At 40.1% G+C, this 21,126-nt stretch overlaps 1 protein-coding gene across 14 annotated transcripts in view; it reads right to left on the bottom strand.

Annotated features, from left to right (window-relative positions):
• Positions 1 to 21,126, bottom strand: part of shank3a (SH3 and multiple ankyrin repeat domains 3a) — a 1,882,192-nt gene that overhangs the window by 162,504 nt on the left and 1,698,562 nt on the right. For all 14 annotated transcript variants that reach the window (XM_051931529.1, XM_051931540.1, XM_051931542.1 and 11 more), the window contains one exon: positions 14,373 to 14,455. In XM_051931529.1, coding sequence (XP_051787489.1) covers positions 14,373 to 14,455 — 83 coding nt within the window. The remainder of the gene's footprint in view (positions 1 to 14,372; positions 14,456 to 21,126) is intronic.

Genomic DNA, 21,126 nt, shown 5'->3' with positions numbered 1-21,126 from the left:
ACAGACAAACCCACAGATCACCTCCAAAGACCTACAAAGAACATCTTGCTGTAGATGGTGTATCTGTACATCGTTCTACAATTCAGCGCAATTTGCACAAAGAACTTCTTGTATGGCAGGGTGATGAGAAAGAAGCCCTTTCTGGACTCATGCCACCAAACAGAATCGCTTGTTGTATGTAAATGCTCAATTAGACAAACCAGATTCATTTTGGAACAAAGTGCTTTGGAAATGATGAGTTAAAAATTGAGTTATTTGGTCATAACAAAAAGCGCTTTGCATGGCGGAAGAAGAACAACTGCTACCTACTGTCAAATTTGCTGGAAGTTCCATCATGCTGTGGGGCTAGTTCAGGGACTGGGGCCCTTGTTAAAGTCAAGGGTCAGATGAATTCAACCCAATATCAACAAATTCTTCAGGATAATGTTCAAGCATCAGTCACAAAGTTGAAGTTATGCAGGGGTTGGATATTCCAACAAAACAATGACCCAAAACACAGTTTGAAATCTACAAAGGCATTCATTTAGAGGGAGAAGTACAATGTTCTGGCCTTGAATATCATCGAAAATCTATAGAATGATTTGAAGCAGGCTGTCCATGCTCGGCAGCCATCAAATTTAACTGAACTGGAGAGATTTTGTATGGAAGAATGGTCAAAAATAACTCCATCCAGAATCCAGACACTCATCAAAGGCTATAGGAGGCGTATAGAGGCTGTTATATTTGCAAAAGGAGGCTCAACTAAGTATTGATGTAATATCTATGTTGGGGTGCCCAAATTTAGCACCTGTTTAATTTTGTTATGATGCATAATTGCATTATTTTCTGTTAATCCAATAAACTTAATGTCACTGCTGAAATACTACTGTTTCCATAAGGCATGTTATATATTAAAAAGAAGTTGCTACTTTGAAAGCTTAGCCAATTATAAACAAAAATCCAAAGAATTAAGAGGGGTTCCCAAACTATTTCATATGACTGTGTGTATATATATATATATATATATATATATATATATATATATATATATATATACACATATATATATATACATATATATACACACATACAGTATAGTGGTGAACAGGGATAGTTTTTAAAATTTTTCATTTCTGTCTGTGCCTCAGAGCACTTTTAAGTCAGTGCATTCAACATGTGAGACAAACAACCCGCATGTGTCTTCTATTAAATGGCATAGTTTTTATCTCTGTACCTGAATGGTTTAGCCTAAAACACAATCAGTGAAATGTTACGATTCACCCCATAGTCAGGGATAGTTGTAACACAGCCCAGAGTTAAATGTATCATTATAAATCATGTCAACACCTGTAATGCTGTTCATAGTTTTTTTATTCAAAACTTTCAATCAACAAAAAGTGTGTTTGTGTGCAATGTATGTTAATCACAATTAACATCAAACAGCATAATAAAACTGAACAGAATGTAACTGAACAGAATGTACAACTGAGTACCAATTTTAACAGCTGGATATTACCGTTGTGTGTAGTATGTTGATCATGTATAGTTGTAGTATCATAATATCAAACATAATAAACATGAAAAAGTGCAATTGTGCACCTGTTTCAACAGTAACAGTGACGATCACAACATAATTGTGAAATGTGCAAAACCAACATCACTAACAAAGTTAACTGAATGTTTGTGTATGTGTGTAATGTTAGTCTCCATCAGAATCACAGTGATGACAGATGTCCTCCTGTCCTGAACAGGCTTCATGGACCCAAATTGGACAGACTAGGAACTTTGTTTGTTGGACTTTCTTGCATCAGTTTTGTCTTCAGCAAGTGAAATGCATGTCCAATTGGGTTAAGATCAGTTGATTGACTTGCCTTTGAAGAATATTCCACTACGTTGTGTTGAAAAGCACTTGGTTTGCTTTACCAGTATTCTTTGGCTCATTGTCCATCTGTACAGTAATCCCTCCTCGATCGCGGGGGTTGCGTTCCAGAACCTCCCGCAAAAAGTGAAAATCCGCGAAGTAGAAACCATATGTTTATATGGTTATTTTTATATTGTCATGCTTGGGTCACAGATTTGCACAGAAACACAGGAGGTTGTAGAGAGACAGGAACTTTATTCAAACACTGCAAACAAACATTTGTCTCTTTTTCAAAAGTTTAAACTGTGCTCCATGACAAGACAGAAATGACAGTTCATTCTCACAATTAAAAGAATGCAAACATATCTTCCTCTTCAAAGGAGTGTGCGTCAGGAGAATAGAATGTCAGAGAGTGAGAGATAAAAAAAAAAGCAAACAAAAATCAATAGGGCTGTTTGGCTTTTAAGTATGCGAAGCACCGCCGGTACAATGTAAAGGTAGTCTTTCAGCATTTTTTAGAGGAGCGTCTGTATCCTCTAGGTCAGTGTGCGAACAGCCCCTCTGCTCACACCCACTCCGTTAGGAGCAGAGAATGTCAGAGAGAGAGAGAGTGAGAAAGACAGAGAAAAACAAACAATCAAAAATCAATACATGCCCTTCGAGCTTTTAAGTATGCGAAGCACCGTGCAGGAAGCATGTCGCTTGATAAAGCAGCTGCAGAGAATGGAGCAACGTGAAGGTAATCTTTCAGCATTTTTAGACGAGCGTCCGTATCGTTTAGGGGTGCGAACAGCCTCCCTGCTCACACCCCCTCCGTCAGGAGCAGAGAATGTCAGAGCAAGAGAGAGAGAGAAAAGCAAACAATCAAAAATCAATACGTGCTGTTTGATCTTTTAAGTATGCGAAGCACCGTGCTGGAAGCATATCGCTTGACAAATCAGCCATATGTAAGTCCAGCAAGAAAGAGAGCAATGTGAAGGTAATCTTTCAGCGTATATTGAGGAGCGGCTGTATCCTCTAGGGGTGCAAACAACCCCCGTGCTCACAATATATTTGAGGAGTTTTATTTAATACGTAATACGCGCTCTGGTTGGGTAGCTTCTCAGCCATCTGCCAATAGCGTCCTGTGTATGATATCAACTGGGCAAACCAACTGAGGAAGCATGTACAAGAAATTAAAAGACCCAGCAAAGAATCCGCGATATATATTTAAATATGCTTACATATAAAATCCGCAATAGAGTGAAGCCGCGAAAGTCGAAGCGCGATATAGCGAGGGATTACTGTACTGTGAAGCCTTGTCCTATCAGTTTTGCAGCATTTGGCTCAGTTGCAGCAGACAGTGCAGCCCTGTACACTTCAGAATTCATCCTGCTAATTTTGCCAGCAGTCATAATTTCAGTAAACACTTGTGACCCACTTCAATTGGCAGTCAGGATCAGGCATTCCCATGCCAAAACACTCTCTCCACCACAGTTCACATATGATGTGGTATTCATCGTATCATGAGCCATTTCTTCTCTTTTCAACATTCTGGTACATATTGATCTTAGTTTCCTTTGTCCAAAGAAAATTATTCCAGAACTGGACAGAGTTTTAAAAAAATGTTTTCTGGCAAAGTATAATCCTTCCTTGCTATGCTTGAAGTTTACCAGTGGTTTGCACTTTGTGGTAAACCCTCTATATTTACTTTCATGAAGCTGTGTTCTTGGTTTGGCTAGATGTTATAAAGGGGTTTTTCTTCACCAAGTACAGAATTGTGCAATCATCCACCACAGTTCTCTTCCATGGTTGTCCAGGCCTTCTGGAGTTGCTGAGCTCACCTGTATATTCATTCTTTTTAAGAATGATGAGCTGTTTTTACTTACACGGACAGCTCTTTGGATCTCATATTGAGAGTTCACAGTGACAGCTTCCAAATACAAATTCCATCATTGGAATCAATTTCAGACCTTCTACCTTCTTAATCACTGCACAACAATTTTTTGAAAAGTCTTGCTTCCTGAAATGTTTTTGCTGATTGTGACAGATACCTACTGGGTATGCACAAATATAGTTTTGGTTGTACTGCATCACTTAGGAACTCTGAGAAATAGACATTTATACGTTTACTGACAATAACATATTTAGTCACATTTATGTTTCGTTTATGCTATTAAATTCAACAGAATTAAAAGTGTTTTGCTCCTGATTTTCTTTTGTATTCAATGTCTGGTGCATCATGTTGCAGTGGCAACAGTAGTCAGCAAGCATTGACGGATTCCAGTTGTCCTGGTATCGTTTCTCCATCGTAGCAATATCCTGGTGAAACCTTTCACCGTGTTAGTCACTGACAGCACTGAGATTTGCGGGAAGAAGTCCAAGTGTGAGTGGAGGAAATGAATCTTGAGTGACATGTTGCACTTCATTGTCTTGTATGCTTTGAGAAGTTTGTCTACCAGCTGAATGTAGTTTGGGGCTCTGTAATTGCCCAGAAAATTGTCAACAACGTCTTTGAAGGCTTTCCAGGTAATTTTTTCCAGCCCAACTAACAGATCTTCAAACTGCTTGTCACTCATAACGTCTGATCTGGGGGCCAACAAAAATGCCCTCTTTGATCTTGGTGTCAGTTATTCTTGGGAACATCTGTCTTAAATAACGAAAACCTTCACCTTCTTTGTTCAGTGCTTTTATGAAATTCTTCACGAGTCCCAGTTTTATGTGAAGAGGAGGCAAAAATATCTTTGCCGGGTTGACAAGCGATTCATGTGCCATATTTTTCTATTCTGGAACTAACTTTTTATGGAGTGTCCAGTTCTGTCGAGAATAGTGCGACTCTTTGGCACGGCTGTCCCATTCACAGATGAAAACAGACAGCAACGACTTTAAGATCTCCACAGATATTCCAGTTGTACCTGCTATACTGGACGTACTTCAGCAACAATTCCATATTCTCATACGTTTCTTTCATGTGTGCTGCATAGCCAACAGGTACTGAAGGATAAACGTTGCCATTGTGTAGCAGAACAGCTTTCAGGCTTAACACTGATGAATCAACGAAGAGACGCCACTCTTCCGGGTTGTGATCACAACCCAAGGCTGAGAACAATCCTTCAATGGCACAACAGAAACAGAGACTGTCGACTTGTGCAAAAAATTTAGTTATATCATGATGTCGGCCTCGAAACACAGAAATTTTCATACCAGGTGACAGCTAACACCATTCCTGCAGTCTCGAACCCAGCAGCTCGGCTTTTGCTTTTGACAGACCCAAATCTTTGACCAAATTGTTCAATTCGGACTGTGTTATCAGATGTGGATTGCCTGATGAGCACGGTTCAAAATCCGGGTCAATGTCACTGTCAGTACCCTGCATTGCAGTTTCTTCATCTGGTTCATCTAAGGTACAATCCTCTGGTGGTTTCGGAATTGGAAGACTGTCGTCATATGGCACGGGTCTCATTGCTGAAGGCAGATTAGGGTATTCAATTGACGTTTTGTTTTTGGCAGAGAAACCAGACACATTAGTCAAACAGAAGTAACAGTCCATCACATGGTCTTTCTGTTCTCGCCATATCATCGGAACAGCAAATGGCATCATCTTTTGAGTGCCTCTGAGCCAGGCTCTCTGACTGACAGCACATGTCACACAGCAAATGTGAGGCACACATTTCTTGTCTTGATCACCAATTTTGCAGCCGAAATACAGATGTTAAGCTTTCTTCACAAGAGCAATCATCCAACGTCTCTGAGGCGCAAGTATATATTTGCCACAGATATAGCAGAATGTATCGCGGCTGTTACGACATTGACGAGACATATCGCCCGATACCAAAACCGACCCACCGACACCATTTAAAGCTGAAAATACTACTCTACAATCACATAAGGATTGCTTTATTTGCTTTATTTCAAATCCCTTGTGATGATGTACAGAGCTAAAATTATGAAAATTGTGTCACTGATCAATTACTTAATGACCTGACTCTGTATATATACTGCTCAAAAAAATTATAGGAACACTTTTTAATCAGAGTATAGCATCAAGTCAATGAAACGTCTATTGATCTGGTCAGTTAAGTAGCAGAGGGGGTTGTTAATCAGTTTCAGCTGCTTTTGGTGTTAATTAAATTAACATCAGGTGCACTAGAGAGGCAACAATGAGATGACCCCCAAAACAGGAATGGTGGAGGCCACTGACATTTTTCCCTCCTCATCTTTTCTGACTTTTTTTCACTAATTTTGCATTTGGCTACGGTCAGAGTCACTACTGGTAGCATGAGGCGATACCTGGACCCTACAGAGGTTGCACAGGCAGTTCAAGTTCTCCAGGATGGCACATCAATATGTGCCATTGCCAGAAGGTTTGCTGTGTCTCCCAGTACAGTCTCAAGGGCATGGAGGAGATTCCAGGAGACAGGCAGTTACTCTAGGAGAGCTGGATGGGGCCATAGAAGGTCCTTAACCCATCAGCAGAACCGGTATCTGCTCCTTTGGGCAAGGTGGGTCAGGATGAGCACTACTACAGCCCTAAAAAATGACCTCCAGCAGGCCACTGCTGTGAATGTCTCTGACCAAACAATCAGAAACAGACTTCATGAGGGTGGCCTGAGGGCCCAATGTCCTCTAGTGGGCCCTGTGCTCACTGCCAGACACTGTGGAGCTCGATTGGCATTTGCCATAGAATACCAGAATTGGCAGGTCCACCACTGGCGCCCTGTGCTTTACACAGATGAGAGCAGGTTCACCCTGAGCCCATGTGACAGATGTGAAAGAGTCTGGAGAAGTCGTGGAGAACGTTATGATGCCTGTAACATCGTTCAGCATGACCAGTTTGGTGGTGGGTCAGTGATGGTCTGGGGAGGTATATCCATGGAGTGATGCACAGACCTCTACAGGCTAGACAACAGCACCTTACATGCAATTAGGTATCGGGATGAAATCCTTGCACCCATTGTCAGACCCTGGGTTCCTCCTTGTGCACGACAATGCCCAGCCTCATGTGGCGAAAGTATGAAGGCAGTTCCTGGATGATGAAGGAATTGATACAATTGAATGGCCCCCACTTTTACCTGATCTAAATCCAATATTACACCTCTGGGACATTATGTTTTGGTCCATTCGACACCGCCAGGTTGCACCTCAGACTGTCCAGGAGCTCAGTGATGCCCATTTCCAGGTCTGGGAGTAGATCTCCCAGGATACCATCCATCGTCTCATTAGGAGCATGCCCCAACGTTGTCAGGCATGCATACAAGCACGTGGGGGCCATACAAACTACTGAGGACAATTTTGAGTTGCTGCAATGAAATTTTGGCAAAATGGACTAGCCTGCCGCATCATTTTTTCACTTGGATTTTCGGAGTGTCTTTGAATTCAGCCCCCTGTAGGTTGATCATTTTCATTTGCATCAAATGATGTGGCATCCTTTCGTTCCTAACAAATTACCCAGTCCATATCAGTATAGATTTTTTTTTCCCATTGAGATCTGATGTGTTTTCAAAATGTTCCTTTAATTTTGACAGACTCTTTAATGTTGCTTGTAGCGTGGTGCATTACTGGAGTAATTGATAGAATTAAAATTTTCTTTAGTAACCAGGTGCTCTTAGTCTAATATACCGGTACTTGTAATTTTACATTAAATGTTTAATATTTAAGAACATTACTTTATCAACTATATATTTATATAAAATCCTAAGCCTAAAAGTAAAAGTGCAGCGATTTTGCAACAATTCTATGTGACGTTTTTATGTCACGCCTTAAATCAGACTTATTTTAAAACCTACATATATATATTTGGTATCATTCTTTTCAGATTGTGTTGAACTTTAATGTGATGTTGTTAGATTTTCAGATTCTTATTCTGTTTTTAAATTATAAACTAAAAAATATCAAAAACTCACGTCCCACGAGATGAGACTTAACCAAGAGTGCCAAGAGATTTAACCATGCCCGGGGCCGGAAATAAAAGACAAAGAGTAGGACAGCTGCGGTACAGGCTTTTAATGTTCGAAGCACCACACGAGATGCAGATCATGTGGCACGCCAGCAGCAGCAAGCCAGCAGCCGATCAAGCTGAGAGGAGTTAAAAAAAAAAAAAAAACTGTATTTGTTTCCCATTGTATCACTGTTTAAGAGAGGGGTTTCGGAGGAGCAACCACGTCTCCTTGGGGTGCATTCAGCCCACCTTCTTCACAACATGAGCGACAGACTGGCCACAACTGGGGGTTGGGCACCAAAGGTGCTTGCCCCCCTAGTTAAAAATAAAGATATACAGTATATGAAGTTTATATACAGAAGCTTCTAATTATGTACTGTATAATAGTATATTTGTAGCAAAGTATTTAATGTTTGTTTTTGTTTACTTTTTTGCTGTTTGTTTATTGCTTCAAATATAAGAAAGACAGTTTGAAGACTGAAATGAACCTTCTAAATGGAAGTGCATCATATAAGAATGAACCAAAAAGAACTGAATTCAATGCAAGTGACAAGGTCAGGAGTAGGTAGCTATGGTTCTTGGGAACTGCTGTGTCTGCTAATTTTAATTCCAACCTGCTGTTAATTAAATGTTTATTTAATTAGGTGGATTACCTCAACCCTCTGTCTCCAGTCTGATAAACAGGCAGTAGTACAGATTTTAATTCTCTTTGTAATTCAAAAAGATGCTTATTGTTAACACAGCTATTAGTGCACATTGAATGGAAAGATAAGAATAACCATTGTTTAGTTCAGGGGTCCCCAACTCCAGTCCTGGAGGGCCCCAGTGGCTGCATGTTTTCATTCTAACCCTCTTCTTAATTAGTGACCTGTTTTTGGTGCTAATTAACTTAATTTGAATTCATTTTTAATCGATTTGCTCTTGAAAAACTAAGCCCCCTTAATTGTTTCTTTTCCTTAATTAGCAGCCAAACAATAATGACATACAAAAAAAACCAAAACATGACCAGCAAACTGTGTCTGTCATACAATATCTGAAAAAAGGTCCACGAAACATTTTACCAGTGGTCTTAGGAAACAGAAAATCAGCAATTTCAGAAATGTCTGTTATTGCACAATGAGAGCAGCAACAAGCCATGGAATTAAAGAATGTGTTTAATTAACAACAAGAATCGGCGCCTAATTAAGCAACTGGTTGGCATGAAATTGGTTGGAGTTTGAGGCCCCGACTTAGTTGGTCTTCTGTTGCCTCACTCACTTCACATTTCATTTCTGTTTGGGTGCCATTTAACTAAAGAAATAAAGCAATTCAGAGGCGTGATGAAAAAATTCAGGAAAACAAATCTTAAAAAACAAGTCAATTAAAATTAGACTGATGGGCAAAAATTACAGATTTATCCATTCATAATGCAATCTATTAAATCTATAACATGATAAAGTTTACACAAAATGAAGGCATCTGGATACTTTTTTAATTCACTGTATGAAAAAGGCAGATTTAATGGTGAGATGTATCAGAAGGAAAACCAAGTATAAGAAACAAGTGCCTGTTTAGTGTAGTTTAATAAGAAATCAGAGCAGGTGCTCCAGACAGATAAAGATTCTGAAGGCTATGCAGTTAGACCTAAAAGGCATCTTATTTTTGCTCATTTTATAATAGTATTGCTGTTCTGTCTTCCACCTACACATCTGTAAACAGGAAGACATATAGGTCTAGCACTTTTCTCTATAAATTGCAACCAAGGATTAGAGATATTTCACAGCAAGGGTTTATTGTGGCCTATCTTTCCCAAATGTTATATGAAATTTCTGATTACAAAAGTGACTGCTTGTTACTGAACAGAGCAAGATGTAAAAGCAAGAGATCCCTAGTAGTATGAATGCAGTGAAATGTGTGAGAATCAAAACAGGGGCAAAAGAAGAAAGGTGAGAAGGAATTAAAGTAATGCATTAATGGGATGTGGCGGCAGGTAGTGCATACAAGGTAGCTAGGTATTTGTTGCTTAATTTAATGGGTTTTCTCATTCACTGTAAACCCTCCACTGTGTATGTTTTGTTGCTTATCTGGCACATTTCTCGGTCAACAGTGGCATGTGTACACTTCACTGTACTTGAGTTAATACTGTATTTGGTTATTTTTGATGTTTTCAATTAATATTTTTAATAGTGCCTTATAATCTTGGTATTTCAGTTTACGTAATGTTGTTTAACTTTTAATATATTTTATGAAAATTTCTTTTATTCACAGTATGATAAATGATGTCTTTTAGTTTTAACCTTTCTGTTGACTTGCCAAGTCCAGCTATGATATAGGGAATAGGTGCAAGTAATTACATAGCAAGTGACGTCAGAAATGGAGCAAGTCTTTCAGTACAACATGATAGTATAACTAATGGGCTAGAGTAGAAAGACTTTGTGGGAGTTTCTAGAGAGTCTGAACCTTTCAAGGTAGTAGCTGGCACAAATATGACAGAAATTCCATAAATCCAAATATCTTTATAAATATGTCTGCATACATATTCTCATAATTGCAATTTAGGGACGGTATTCAGAGTGTCATTTTTTTTTACTGCACATAGAAAATGTGTGACTTGAGCGTAATTCAGTCTGGTCAGACTCGGTAAGATAAGCTTCAGCTTTCCACAATAATTATTATAAGAAAAGCACCACACCTATGCACAAGTTTAAAACTTGTAAATAAAATTGAATAGACATTTCTGGGAAGCAGGAAAATATTTGAATTCTAAAAGGAAATTAGGAAAGTAATATAAACTTAAAGAGAACATTTAACCTGAACAGAACTGAGCCACTGTGTACATCAATTCCGTCAATATTCTGTTCCACTGTCCAGATGTACATACATTTCACCATATACATCAACAATTTTTGCACAGAGGTATACGAGAAGCAGAGCTTCTTTGTGTGAATTTTGTAATGCAATTGTCTGATGCAATTTAGAATAAAAAAGCGATAAAAGAAAGTATATATGTAAGTTGTATCATATTAGAGGAAAACAGAAAAAATCTAGATTCTGAAAAGAAAAAAGAAAATCACTGCTTAGAACATAATTCCTATGACTATTTAACTTTTCTGTTACTGCTTAAGAGAGAACTTTCAGGTTTAGACTTTATAAACTGAAATTTACCTTGACATTTTTTAGGTTTCCATAAAATGTATTTACTCTGCTGCAGATCAATCAATACCTTACACTCAAGATGCAAAACGTGTTACCTAGTGACTAAAAATAATTTTTAAATTCTTCTTCAAATCAGCTAATGATAGTTTGTAAACTCAACATTATACTACCAGTAATAAGTACACCTTTAGAAGAGAGAGTTCAAAGTTAATAAAGAAGCCAATTTAGTGCTCACTCAAAGGCCCAAGTTGCACAGTATACAGCTCCCAAAAAAAGCAAAGTTATAAATGTACGGTATTAATGTGCCTACATTAATTTAAGAAAATGTAATCATCACTTTGGAAGCATTTGGGAACTATGTTTATATCTACACATTCAGAGCAAACATTCTCTTAGATTTTTTTTTCACATGCTTGGTAAGGCTCCTCAATTGCTTTCTGCTAATCCAAATCTATATGCAAACCAGAATGTATACTGCCTTCCATACTTGACTAATTGGCTGTCCATTATACAATCCAGTGGCATGGCTTAAATAACCCAAGAGACATGTTGGCATATGCTTCTGATGGCACTGTATGAAATACATGTGCCATTAGTATAATATATAGATATAAAACACATTTGTAAACACAGAAGTTAGCAGAATTTGCTTTACCTGTATTACTTTGCTTCAGAATGTTTCCCTTTATAACATTACACTAGTTGGTCTGGTTTAGTTTTAGTTTAATACAGTGGTTAGCTTTATTGCCTCACTGGGTCAAAAACCTAGTTTTAATCTGCAGAATAAGCTCTATCTGTGTGAAGTGTGTATATTTTCTGTATTTATAAAAGAGTTCCTTTTATGTCAAAGAGGTGCATATTTTGTTAATTGGCAATTCTGCATGTCTTTGCATCAGCAAATGTTGATTTGTGAATGAGTGTGTAGTGCAGTGGATTCATATTACATTCAACTGAATCTTGCTTTAATCGCAATACTGCATGGAAATTATTTCACCCTTTTGCTTTTGAAAAAACACTCTCAGTAAAAGAATGGATGGATGAGTATTACATTCATTATAATTAGACCAGTAACGGCGCACTGCACGATAACGTGCAGTGAATACACTTGACTTGAGCATTCATAGTTTTCATACTCTTTCTCTGTACGTTTAGCATTCGTTTGCTCAGAAGTTGGCATACTTGCTGCTTCCTGAGCAGCTCTTCTTTTCTCCACCCTAGTGGCCTGCTTCTTCTCTTCTTTTGTCGATATCTTTTCGCACTAAAACTGATTAATTCAGTGTTTGTGTTGCAATTACTTAGTACGTTTTCTTTAATTTTTCACTTAAGCTGGCACTTAAGTCTTCAATCTGCCTCAATAATGATTTAAGATATGAAGAGGTAGGGGAAGTGACGGTGAAGGTGGTAGTGATGAGAATGGCTCCCATACACATGCGCTTCATGGCCGCCCTGCTGGCCGCTGCTGAGAGTTGATTCTACAATAAAATAAAATAAAAATAAAAAGAGGAATAACCTTGGAGGTCAATCATCACCCCAAAAGCGGATAATAGACGTCATGTAGTGTACGTGCACCAAATTTCAGGTCAATAGGTCAAACGGTTTGCAAGCTACAAGTGATTTAAAATCCTAGACAGACAAACAAACAGCCATGGTAGCATATTATATATAAAGATTACTATTGTTTAAATCATTAAAAGGTAATATCCACAATTAATAGCAAATCTAGAGGTGAAATGATCCACACAAAAATTGGAAATGACTCATTATCACATCAATAGGTAAGTGCATAAGCTGACTTACAGCACACATACAGTAGTTCCAAGATATCAACTCATGCTATATATGTAGGTCACCACTGTTGCAAGCTGTCTAGGTTTGCCATACTTTACAAAAGCTTCCATATGTGCAGATAATTGATTCCAAAAATCTAATTCAATATACTGCATATATATTTATAGTAACATAGTATCACAACTACAGTTTAACCATTTCAATTTTTATTATTAAAATTAAATATTTCTTTATAACTATAATCTTTTTAATATGAGAGATACCAACTTCAATATATGTGCTGGTTGTGACTTTGTTGTAGAGTTGCTGAAGAAAACACATTTTGGTGCAATTATTAAATTAGTTCTTTATTACATGTGAATCAGTTCAGCTTATCTATACTAAGAAAACAAAACAAAAAACATCTTTTTGTTATTATGACACTCTAAAAGTGTAACATCAGTGAAAAAATCGAAAAAAAATCACTGCTAATGAATAAATTCAATGGCACTAATAATTTGATTAGATTCTGCGCCTTCTTGGACACTTTTGCTTCATTCATATTGACCAGAACAGATTAAACAGAGCTATGGACATTAGCCTGAACTTGCTCTAAAGAAAGTGTAAAGGTTGTGCAAAGTTTAATCTATATAATCTGGTTTGGGTGGTAATTGATATGAAGATGCAGAATGAGAAAATGAAAAAAACAATGCTAAAAATAATATGAAAAATCTGCTTTTAACATAAAGGTCAATAATCGGGTCTTTTTTAAGATTCTGTTATTATGCCACTCTAATAATTAAATGTCTTAATAATAGTAGACCTAATTATTTAAGAAACTCCTGAAAGAACTCCTGGATTATATTAATACTGCATATTTTCTGTGGCTGAACCAGAAAATGAGCAGCATTCTCTACATTAGTGCTTGTACGACTTAGAAGATATTAGTGGAAAAAATGTAGCATATCTGCTTTCTCAATGGCCACATTCTAACAGCTACTGGAGGTGTGTGAAAAAAAGCCTTTAGATTCAGAGTTGTCTAGTATCTAAGGGAAACTGTCTTTCTGGATTGTATTAATATAAGCAATCGCATTTGAACTGCACATTATATAGGTTATTGTTTTTATTACTGATTTACAGACTAACAGGTACCACAATTAGGTTTGAGTTTGAAATTCTTGTGAACGAATACATGACAAAAAGTAATAAAGTCACTAGATTTTGACAAGTTATTATGAGTGTCAGAGATTTTAAATACAGTACCAGAAATGTTGGTGTAAGTGGAACATTAATGATTTGTGACAAGAAGCATTTTAAAATGAATTAAAATGCCTATATATAATTAAACTAGAAACACTTTTCTTTTTTTGAAGAACAAGATATAAGATAATATGTTGGTAAAAAGCTCAATTTTAGATGGTGGTTATTATAAGCGAATTTGTTCAACTAAGAGCAGAATTATATTCCACAAAACTGCCTTTTACTATCTGACATAATGTGCTTCACACAGATATACTGAAATTACCCACAGAATAAAAGTTACCTTTTGAATGGTGTGTGAATATATGTAGCTGATTTATATTAACAGGGATACAGCAGTTTGTGAAAATGGGTGACTTCTCTGGTTCTATATGCTTCCTTTTAGAAAATGACAACAACATGAAGAAAAGCCAAATGACAAATGCAGATGTACTAAATGTATTTCTTCCTTACCTTTTGCACCACGTAAAACAAATCCAAAGCCTTCATTCTCTTTCTTCTGCAGGACAGCAGTCTTCTCTTCAATGATGTAATCGCTGGGAAGAAAGGAGAAAAGCGCCACCAGGTGAGAATTCAATACCATCCCGCTGGTGGTCCTGCTTCTCTCCTGGACTCCACTATATTATTGTTCAGCATCATCCAAAAAATGAGGCGATAACAAGAAATTCTACTGTCAGCTCTGGATGTTTATCAGCAAACTGGATGGCTCATATATAGAAAAAATATCTATATCCAAAAAATCTTCACTGTACTGATCATTCATGAATTGAAGTGTTGTATGTTAAAGAAACTGCTGGACTCTTTCTGAATTGCTCTAATAAATTAAAATTAGGCTACAATACAATTTTCCTGAAATAGTTGCCTTTGTGTTTTCTCCATATGTTCACTGTTTTCCCCAACTGCTTTCCTTCTTGTGAAAGAAACTGAAAAGCCAAAACAGGGAGATGTGAAGTAATCTTGCTATTGAAAGATAAATAAATGAATGAAAATGCTAAGCTTGCAGTAATTCCAAAGAATTAAAAAACAATGCTTTCCTCTTCTCCATTGAGCACATGCTTTGAACTGTGCAGCAGCATAAATGAGCTCAGCCGATTTTGTAAAAGCTGCATGGCCACCGACACACAGATACACATATAAACACTCACAAACACACCCTCCACCCTGGCACAGCAGAGTACACTGAGGGCCCACCGGTTTCATCTCGTCCAGTTTTTTTTACATAATAGATGGAGTGGATGAAAAGGATACACTGCATCACATCTTAACCATGATGTTCCTCCTATTTACCCATTTAACACAAGCCATCTGCTGAAGTTTAACTAGCAGGCATAGCTAAGGAGCTGTCTACACAAAAGAAATGACTCACAGCGGGGCAGTGGGGAGGGCTTGGGGGAGGGTGGTGGGTGAGAGAGAGAGAGAGAGAGAGAGAGAGAGAGAGAGAAACAGAAAGAGAAACAGAAAGCGAGAGAGTCTGGCTAGTGAAGAGAAACCAAGAAAGGAAAGGAGGCAAGGAGAGAGGCAAAAGAAACAATATGATAAAAAATAACAATAAAAATAATAATAAACAAGAAAGAAACACAAGGAAATCGAAACTGGGAAAGAGATGAATGGAAGCAGCCAGTCTGCATAAAAGAATGGAAGAAAACGGCTGTAACATAATCTATTATAACCAGGAGAGGAAGTTAAAGAAATACAAATGACATGAAAAATGAATGGCTTATTTGTCAAAAAAAGAGTTACATATTATGCCAATGTTTGGCTATTCACAAAGTTCCATAAACCACATAGTCAAACACATCAGTAATATCTGAATGAAATACTGTTTTATAGATAATATACCACAATATTTCTATCTTAAAATAAGCATGCTTACTTATATTAAAGCAAAAATAAATCATATACTTTGTTTTTATTTGTATACAAACCATGCCACTCTATGAAGTTAATTATCTATATTTCTTAATCAGTTTTACTGTTTAGAATGAAATATGTTTATATGTTGCATCCAATAAGGTCAGCGTGATAAAATGGATTGCAGCAACGAACACCCATATCTGCTACATAAAAACTGGTAAGGACTGGGATGCACAATATGACAATAGGCCAGGGGATGCTCAAACTTTACATGAGTGACACAGGCTTGAAACACTGAATTTATATCTAAAGTCTAGGAGCTTATGTATAAACTGTTTAAGTATGAAGTGCTACCAAGGCGCTTTAGACAGAATGTAAACTAGTTGACTGGGAGTCATACAATAACTTCTTTTTATCACATTAAAACATATGTAATCAAAATTATAACCCACTTGGTAAAAGTTGTAAAACTGAATGTTATATATAAATTACGCAAGCTCAAAAAAGAGCTTAAACGACTGTTTGGCTACAGACCTTTCAGAGGTCAGCTTAGTACGAAAGTAGTTCATGTTAGAAAAAAAAATCTACACGTTGAGTTCCACTTCTGTTAATAACAACACATCAGTTATCTATTAAGTAATTTGATTTAACATTGTTATACACTTCAGCACAGTAAAGGGTAATTTCTACAGTACTTTCCATGTAACTAGTTATTTATAAGAAAATATCACTTGAACTACATATTCCCCCCTCCTTTAACCGCCACCTTATCGTGGTGGAGGGGTTTGCGTGTCCCAATGATCCTAGGAGCTCTGTTGTCCGGGGCTTTATGCCCCTGGTAGGGCCACCCAAGGCAAACTGGTCCTAGGTGAGGGATGAGACAAAGAGCGGTTAAACAAAACCTCCTATGATGGAAAACAATTTTGGACGGCGTTTTCCCTTGCCCGGACGCGGGTCACCGGGGCCCCACTCTGCAGCCAGGCCTGGAGGTGGGGCTCGATGGCGAGCGCCTGGTGGCTGGGTCTGCACCCATGGGGCTCGGCCGGGCACAGCCCGAAGAGGCAACGTGGGTCCCCCTTCCCATGGGCTCACCACCTATGGGAGGGGCCAAGGAGGTCGGGTGCAGTGTGAGTTGGGTGGTGGCCGAAGGCGGGGACCTTGGCGGTCCGATCCTCGGCTACAGAAGCTGGCTCTTGGGACGTTGAATGTCACCTCTCTGAAGGGGAAGGAGCCTGAGCTTGTGCGCGAAGTTGAGAGGTTCCGGCTAGATATAGTCGGACTCACCTTGACGCACAGCTTGGACTCTGGAACCAATCTCCTTGAGAGGGGCTGGACTCTCTACCACTCTGGAGTTGCCCCCGGTGAGAGGCGCCGAGCGGGTGTGGGTATACTTATTGCCCCCCGACTTGGAGCCTGTACATTGGGGTTTACCCCGGTGGACGAGAGGGTAGCCTCCCTTCGGCTTCAGGTGGGGGGACGGGTCCTAACTGTTGTTTGTGCGTATGCACCGAACAGCAGTTCAGAGTACCCACCCTTTTTGGAGTCCCTGGATGGGGTGCTAGAGAACATACCTTCTGGGGACTCCCTCATTCTGCTGGGAGACATCAATGCTCATGTGGGCAATGACAGTGAGACCTGGAAGGGCGTGATTGGGAGGAATGGCCCCCCCGATCTGAACCCGAGCGGTGTTTTGTTATTGGACTTCTGTGCTCGTCACGGATTGTCCATAACGAACACCATGTTCAAGCATAGGGGTGTTCATATGAGCACTTGGCACCAGGACACCCTAGGCCTCAGTTCGATGATCGACTTTGTGGTCGTGTCGTCGGACTTGCGGCCACATGTCTTGGACACTCGGGTGAAGAGAGGGGCGGAGCTGTCAACTGATCACCACCTGGTGGTGAGTTGGCTTCGATGGTGGGGGAGGATGCCGGTCAGGCGTGGTAGGCCCAAATGTGTTGTGAGGGTCTGCTGGGAACGTCTGGCAGAGCCCCCTGTCAGAAGTAGCTTCAACTCCCACCTCCGGCAGAACTTCGACCACATCCCAAGGGAGGTGGGGGACATTGAGTCCGAATGGGCCATGTTCCGTGCCTCTATTGTTGAGGCAGCTGACCGGAACTGTGGCCGTAAGGTGGTCGGTGCCTGTCGTGGCGGCAATCCCCGAACCCGTTGGTGGACACCGGCGGTGAAGGATGCCGTCAAGCTGAAGAAGGAGTCCTACCGGTCCCTTTTGTCCTGTGGGACCCTGGAGGCAGCTGATAGGTACCGGCAGGCCAAGCGGAATGCGGCTTTGGTGGTTGCTGAGGCAAAAAGTCGGGCGTGGGAGGAGTTTGGGGAGGCCATGGAGAACGACTTTCGGACGGCTTCGAGGAGATTCTGGTCCACCATCCGGCGTCTCAGGAAGGGGAAGCAGTGCAGTGTCAACACTGTATATGGTGGGGATGGTGCGCTGCTGACCTCGACTCGGGACGTTGTGGGTCGGTGGGGGGAGTACTTCGAAGACCTCCTCAATCCCATTAACATGCCTTCCAATGAGGAAGCAGAGCCTGGGGACTCAGGGGTGGGCTCCCCCATCTCTGGGACTGAGGTCACCGAGGTGGTCAAAAAACTCCTTGGTGGCAGGGCCCCGGGGGTGGATGAGATACGCCCGGAGTTCCTCAAGGCTCTGGATGTTGTAGGACTGTCTTGGTTGACATGCCTCTGCAACATCGCATGGACATCAGGGACAGTGCCTCTGGATTGGCAGACCGGGGTGGTGGTCCCCCTCTTTAAGAAAGGGGATCGGAGGGTGTGTTCCAACTACAGAGGGATCACACTCCTCAGCCTCCCTGGAAAAGTCTATTCAGGGGTCCTGGAGAGGAGGGTCCGTCGGATAGTCGAGCCTCGGATTCAGGAGGAACAGTGTGGTTTTCGTCCTGGTCGCGGAACAGTGGACCAGCTCTATACCCTTAGCAGGGTCCTGGAGGGTGCATGGGAGTTTGCCCAACCAGTCTACATGTGTTTTGTGGACTTGGAAAAGGCATTCGACCGTGTCCCTCGGGGAATACTGTGGGGGGTACTCCGAGAGTATGGGGTACCGGCCCCCCTGATAAGGGCTGTTCGGTCCCTGTACGATCGGTGCCAGAGCCTGGTCCGCATTGCCGGCAGTAAGTCGAACCCGTTTCCAGTGAGAGTTGGACTCCGCCAGGGCTGCCCTTTGTCACCGATTCTGTTCATAACTTTTATGGACAGAATTTCTAGGCGCAGCCAGGGTGTTGAGGGGGTCCGGTTTGGTGGACTCAGGATTGGGTCACTGCTTTTTGCAGATGATGTTGTCCTGTTTGCTTCATCAGGCCGTGATCTTCAGCTCTCTCTGGATCGGTTCGCAGCCGAGTGTGAAGCAGCTGGGATGAGAATCAGCACCTCCAAATCCGAGACCATGGTCCTCAGCCGGAAAAGGGTGGAGTGCCCTCTCAGGGTTGGTAGCGAGATCCTGCCCCAAGTGGAGCAGTTCAAGTATCTCAGGGTCTTGTTCACGAGTGAGGGAAGAATGGACCGTGAGATCGACAGGCGGATCGGTGCGGCATCCGCAGTAATGCGGGCTCTTCATCGGTCTGTCGTGGTGAAAAAGGGTTAATTTACCAGTCGATCTATGTTCCTACCCTCACCTATGGTCATGAACTATGGGTAGTGACCGAAAGAACGAGATCGCGAATACAAGTGGCTGAAATGAGTTTCCTCCGCAGGGTGTCTGGGCTTTCCCTTAAAGATAGGGTGAGAAGCTCAGTCATCCGGGAGGGGCTCAGAGTAGAGCCGCTGCTCCTTCGCATCGAGAGGAGTCAGATGAGGTGGCTCAGGCATCTGATCAGGATGCCTCCTGGACGCCTCCCTGGTGAGGTGTTCCGGGCACGTCTAAGCGGAAGGAGGCCCCGGGGAAGACCCAGGACACGTTGGAGGGACTATGTCTCTCGACTGGCCTGGGAACGCCTTGGGATTCTCCCGGAAGAGCTAGAAGAAGTGGCCGGGGAGAGGGAAGTCTGGGCATCTCTGCTCAAGCTGCTGCCCCCGCGACCCGACCTCGGATAAGCGGTAGACAATGGATGGATGGATGGACTACATATTCCATAGTAAAATGAAACAAGCCCTTTGAAAAAAGTGCTAAATGTTTGAATAATAAAATATGTAATATTGTGAAAACTAAATGTATAACTTTATTACTCCAGTATTTTTTATGATCTAATTCACGGTACTAATTTCTCTATTGAAAATGGAACTTAAAAGTCCAATATGGAAATGTTCTTGTGTCTAACCCACAAAAAAAATTAAAGAATGGAAAGTTAATGTTTTCATCCATGTACATTTTCAGGTATTGCTTTGATTTAATCCTGTGACTCTGTATTGGATTTACGTCTGTTGATTATTAAATAACTAGTTATTTTCAGAGCTAACTGCGCTACTAAGTTAAAACATAGAATTGACAAAATATTTTTGTTTTACACATTGGTTCAGAACAGGCAGCTACTAGATAATCTATCAAACACTATTCTTCAGCCCCATACAGAAAATCTATCCCTTTTATGAAATATCTGCATCATATACTATAGGGAGCTCATGAAATAACCAGTCATTCTACAAGTTAACATAAAATTTTTAATTTAAGCTTTGCACCACAGTTGGAAAGAAGTACCCTGCTACTTCATGTTTCTGCAATTATGAAAGGCATTTATAATCAAGATTAATAGCAGAACAACCAGACAAATGCTAACTTAGCTATAGTGGTGATTTTCAGTTACTGTATGTGGTAAATAAATGCTCATTAACTAGATATTACATTGTAATTATTGTAAAAATATGGAAAAGATTAATTTCAGCTGCAGCTGATTTAAAACTTAGACATAATTAGACACAGTGCAGAAATAAAATCTAGTAAAAGCTGTCTTTCTGTCAGTTTTTTAAAAAAATGGACTTTTATATAGCTTTGTAAAACAGGCTATAGAAAAATATTTGCTGCCCTTTTTGGCATTGGTAATATTGTACACCTAGAGAGGATGTATGGACATTTTCAACTCCTATTGGGGGAGTTGTCCTAGTGGCCAACAGTATTGGTTTGGACCCAAAATAAACAAATAGTGTAAATTACATGGTTTATCTTGACCATAACGGAATATTTTTAGAACTGATTGGCTGCTGTTACCTCAATGAGCTGAAAGGGCCTGGTGGTAAAAGCTTACATTTCTTTCATATTTTACCAATACTTCACCTATTCACATCAATGAAATATCCGACCCTTAAAAAATACTTGAATTATACTCTTTCATTAGAATGCTGTTCCACACTAAAATACAAAGGTAAATTAAAAGGTAAAGGCAATTTG

This window comes from Erpetoichthys calabaricus, chromosome 1 (assembly GCF_900747795.2).
Source record: "Erpetoichthys calabaricus chromosome 1, fErpCal1.3, whole genome shotgun sequence".
Taxonomy (NCBI): domain Eukaryota; kingdom Metazoa; phylum Chordata; class Cladistia; order Polypteriformes; family Polypteridae; genus Erpetoichthys; species Erpetoichthys calabaricus.
This window is presented reverse-complemented; position numbering and strand designations above follow the sequence as displayed.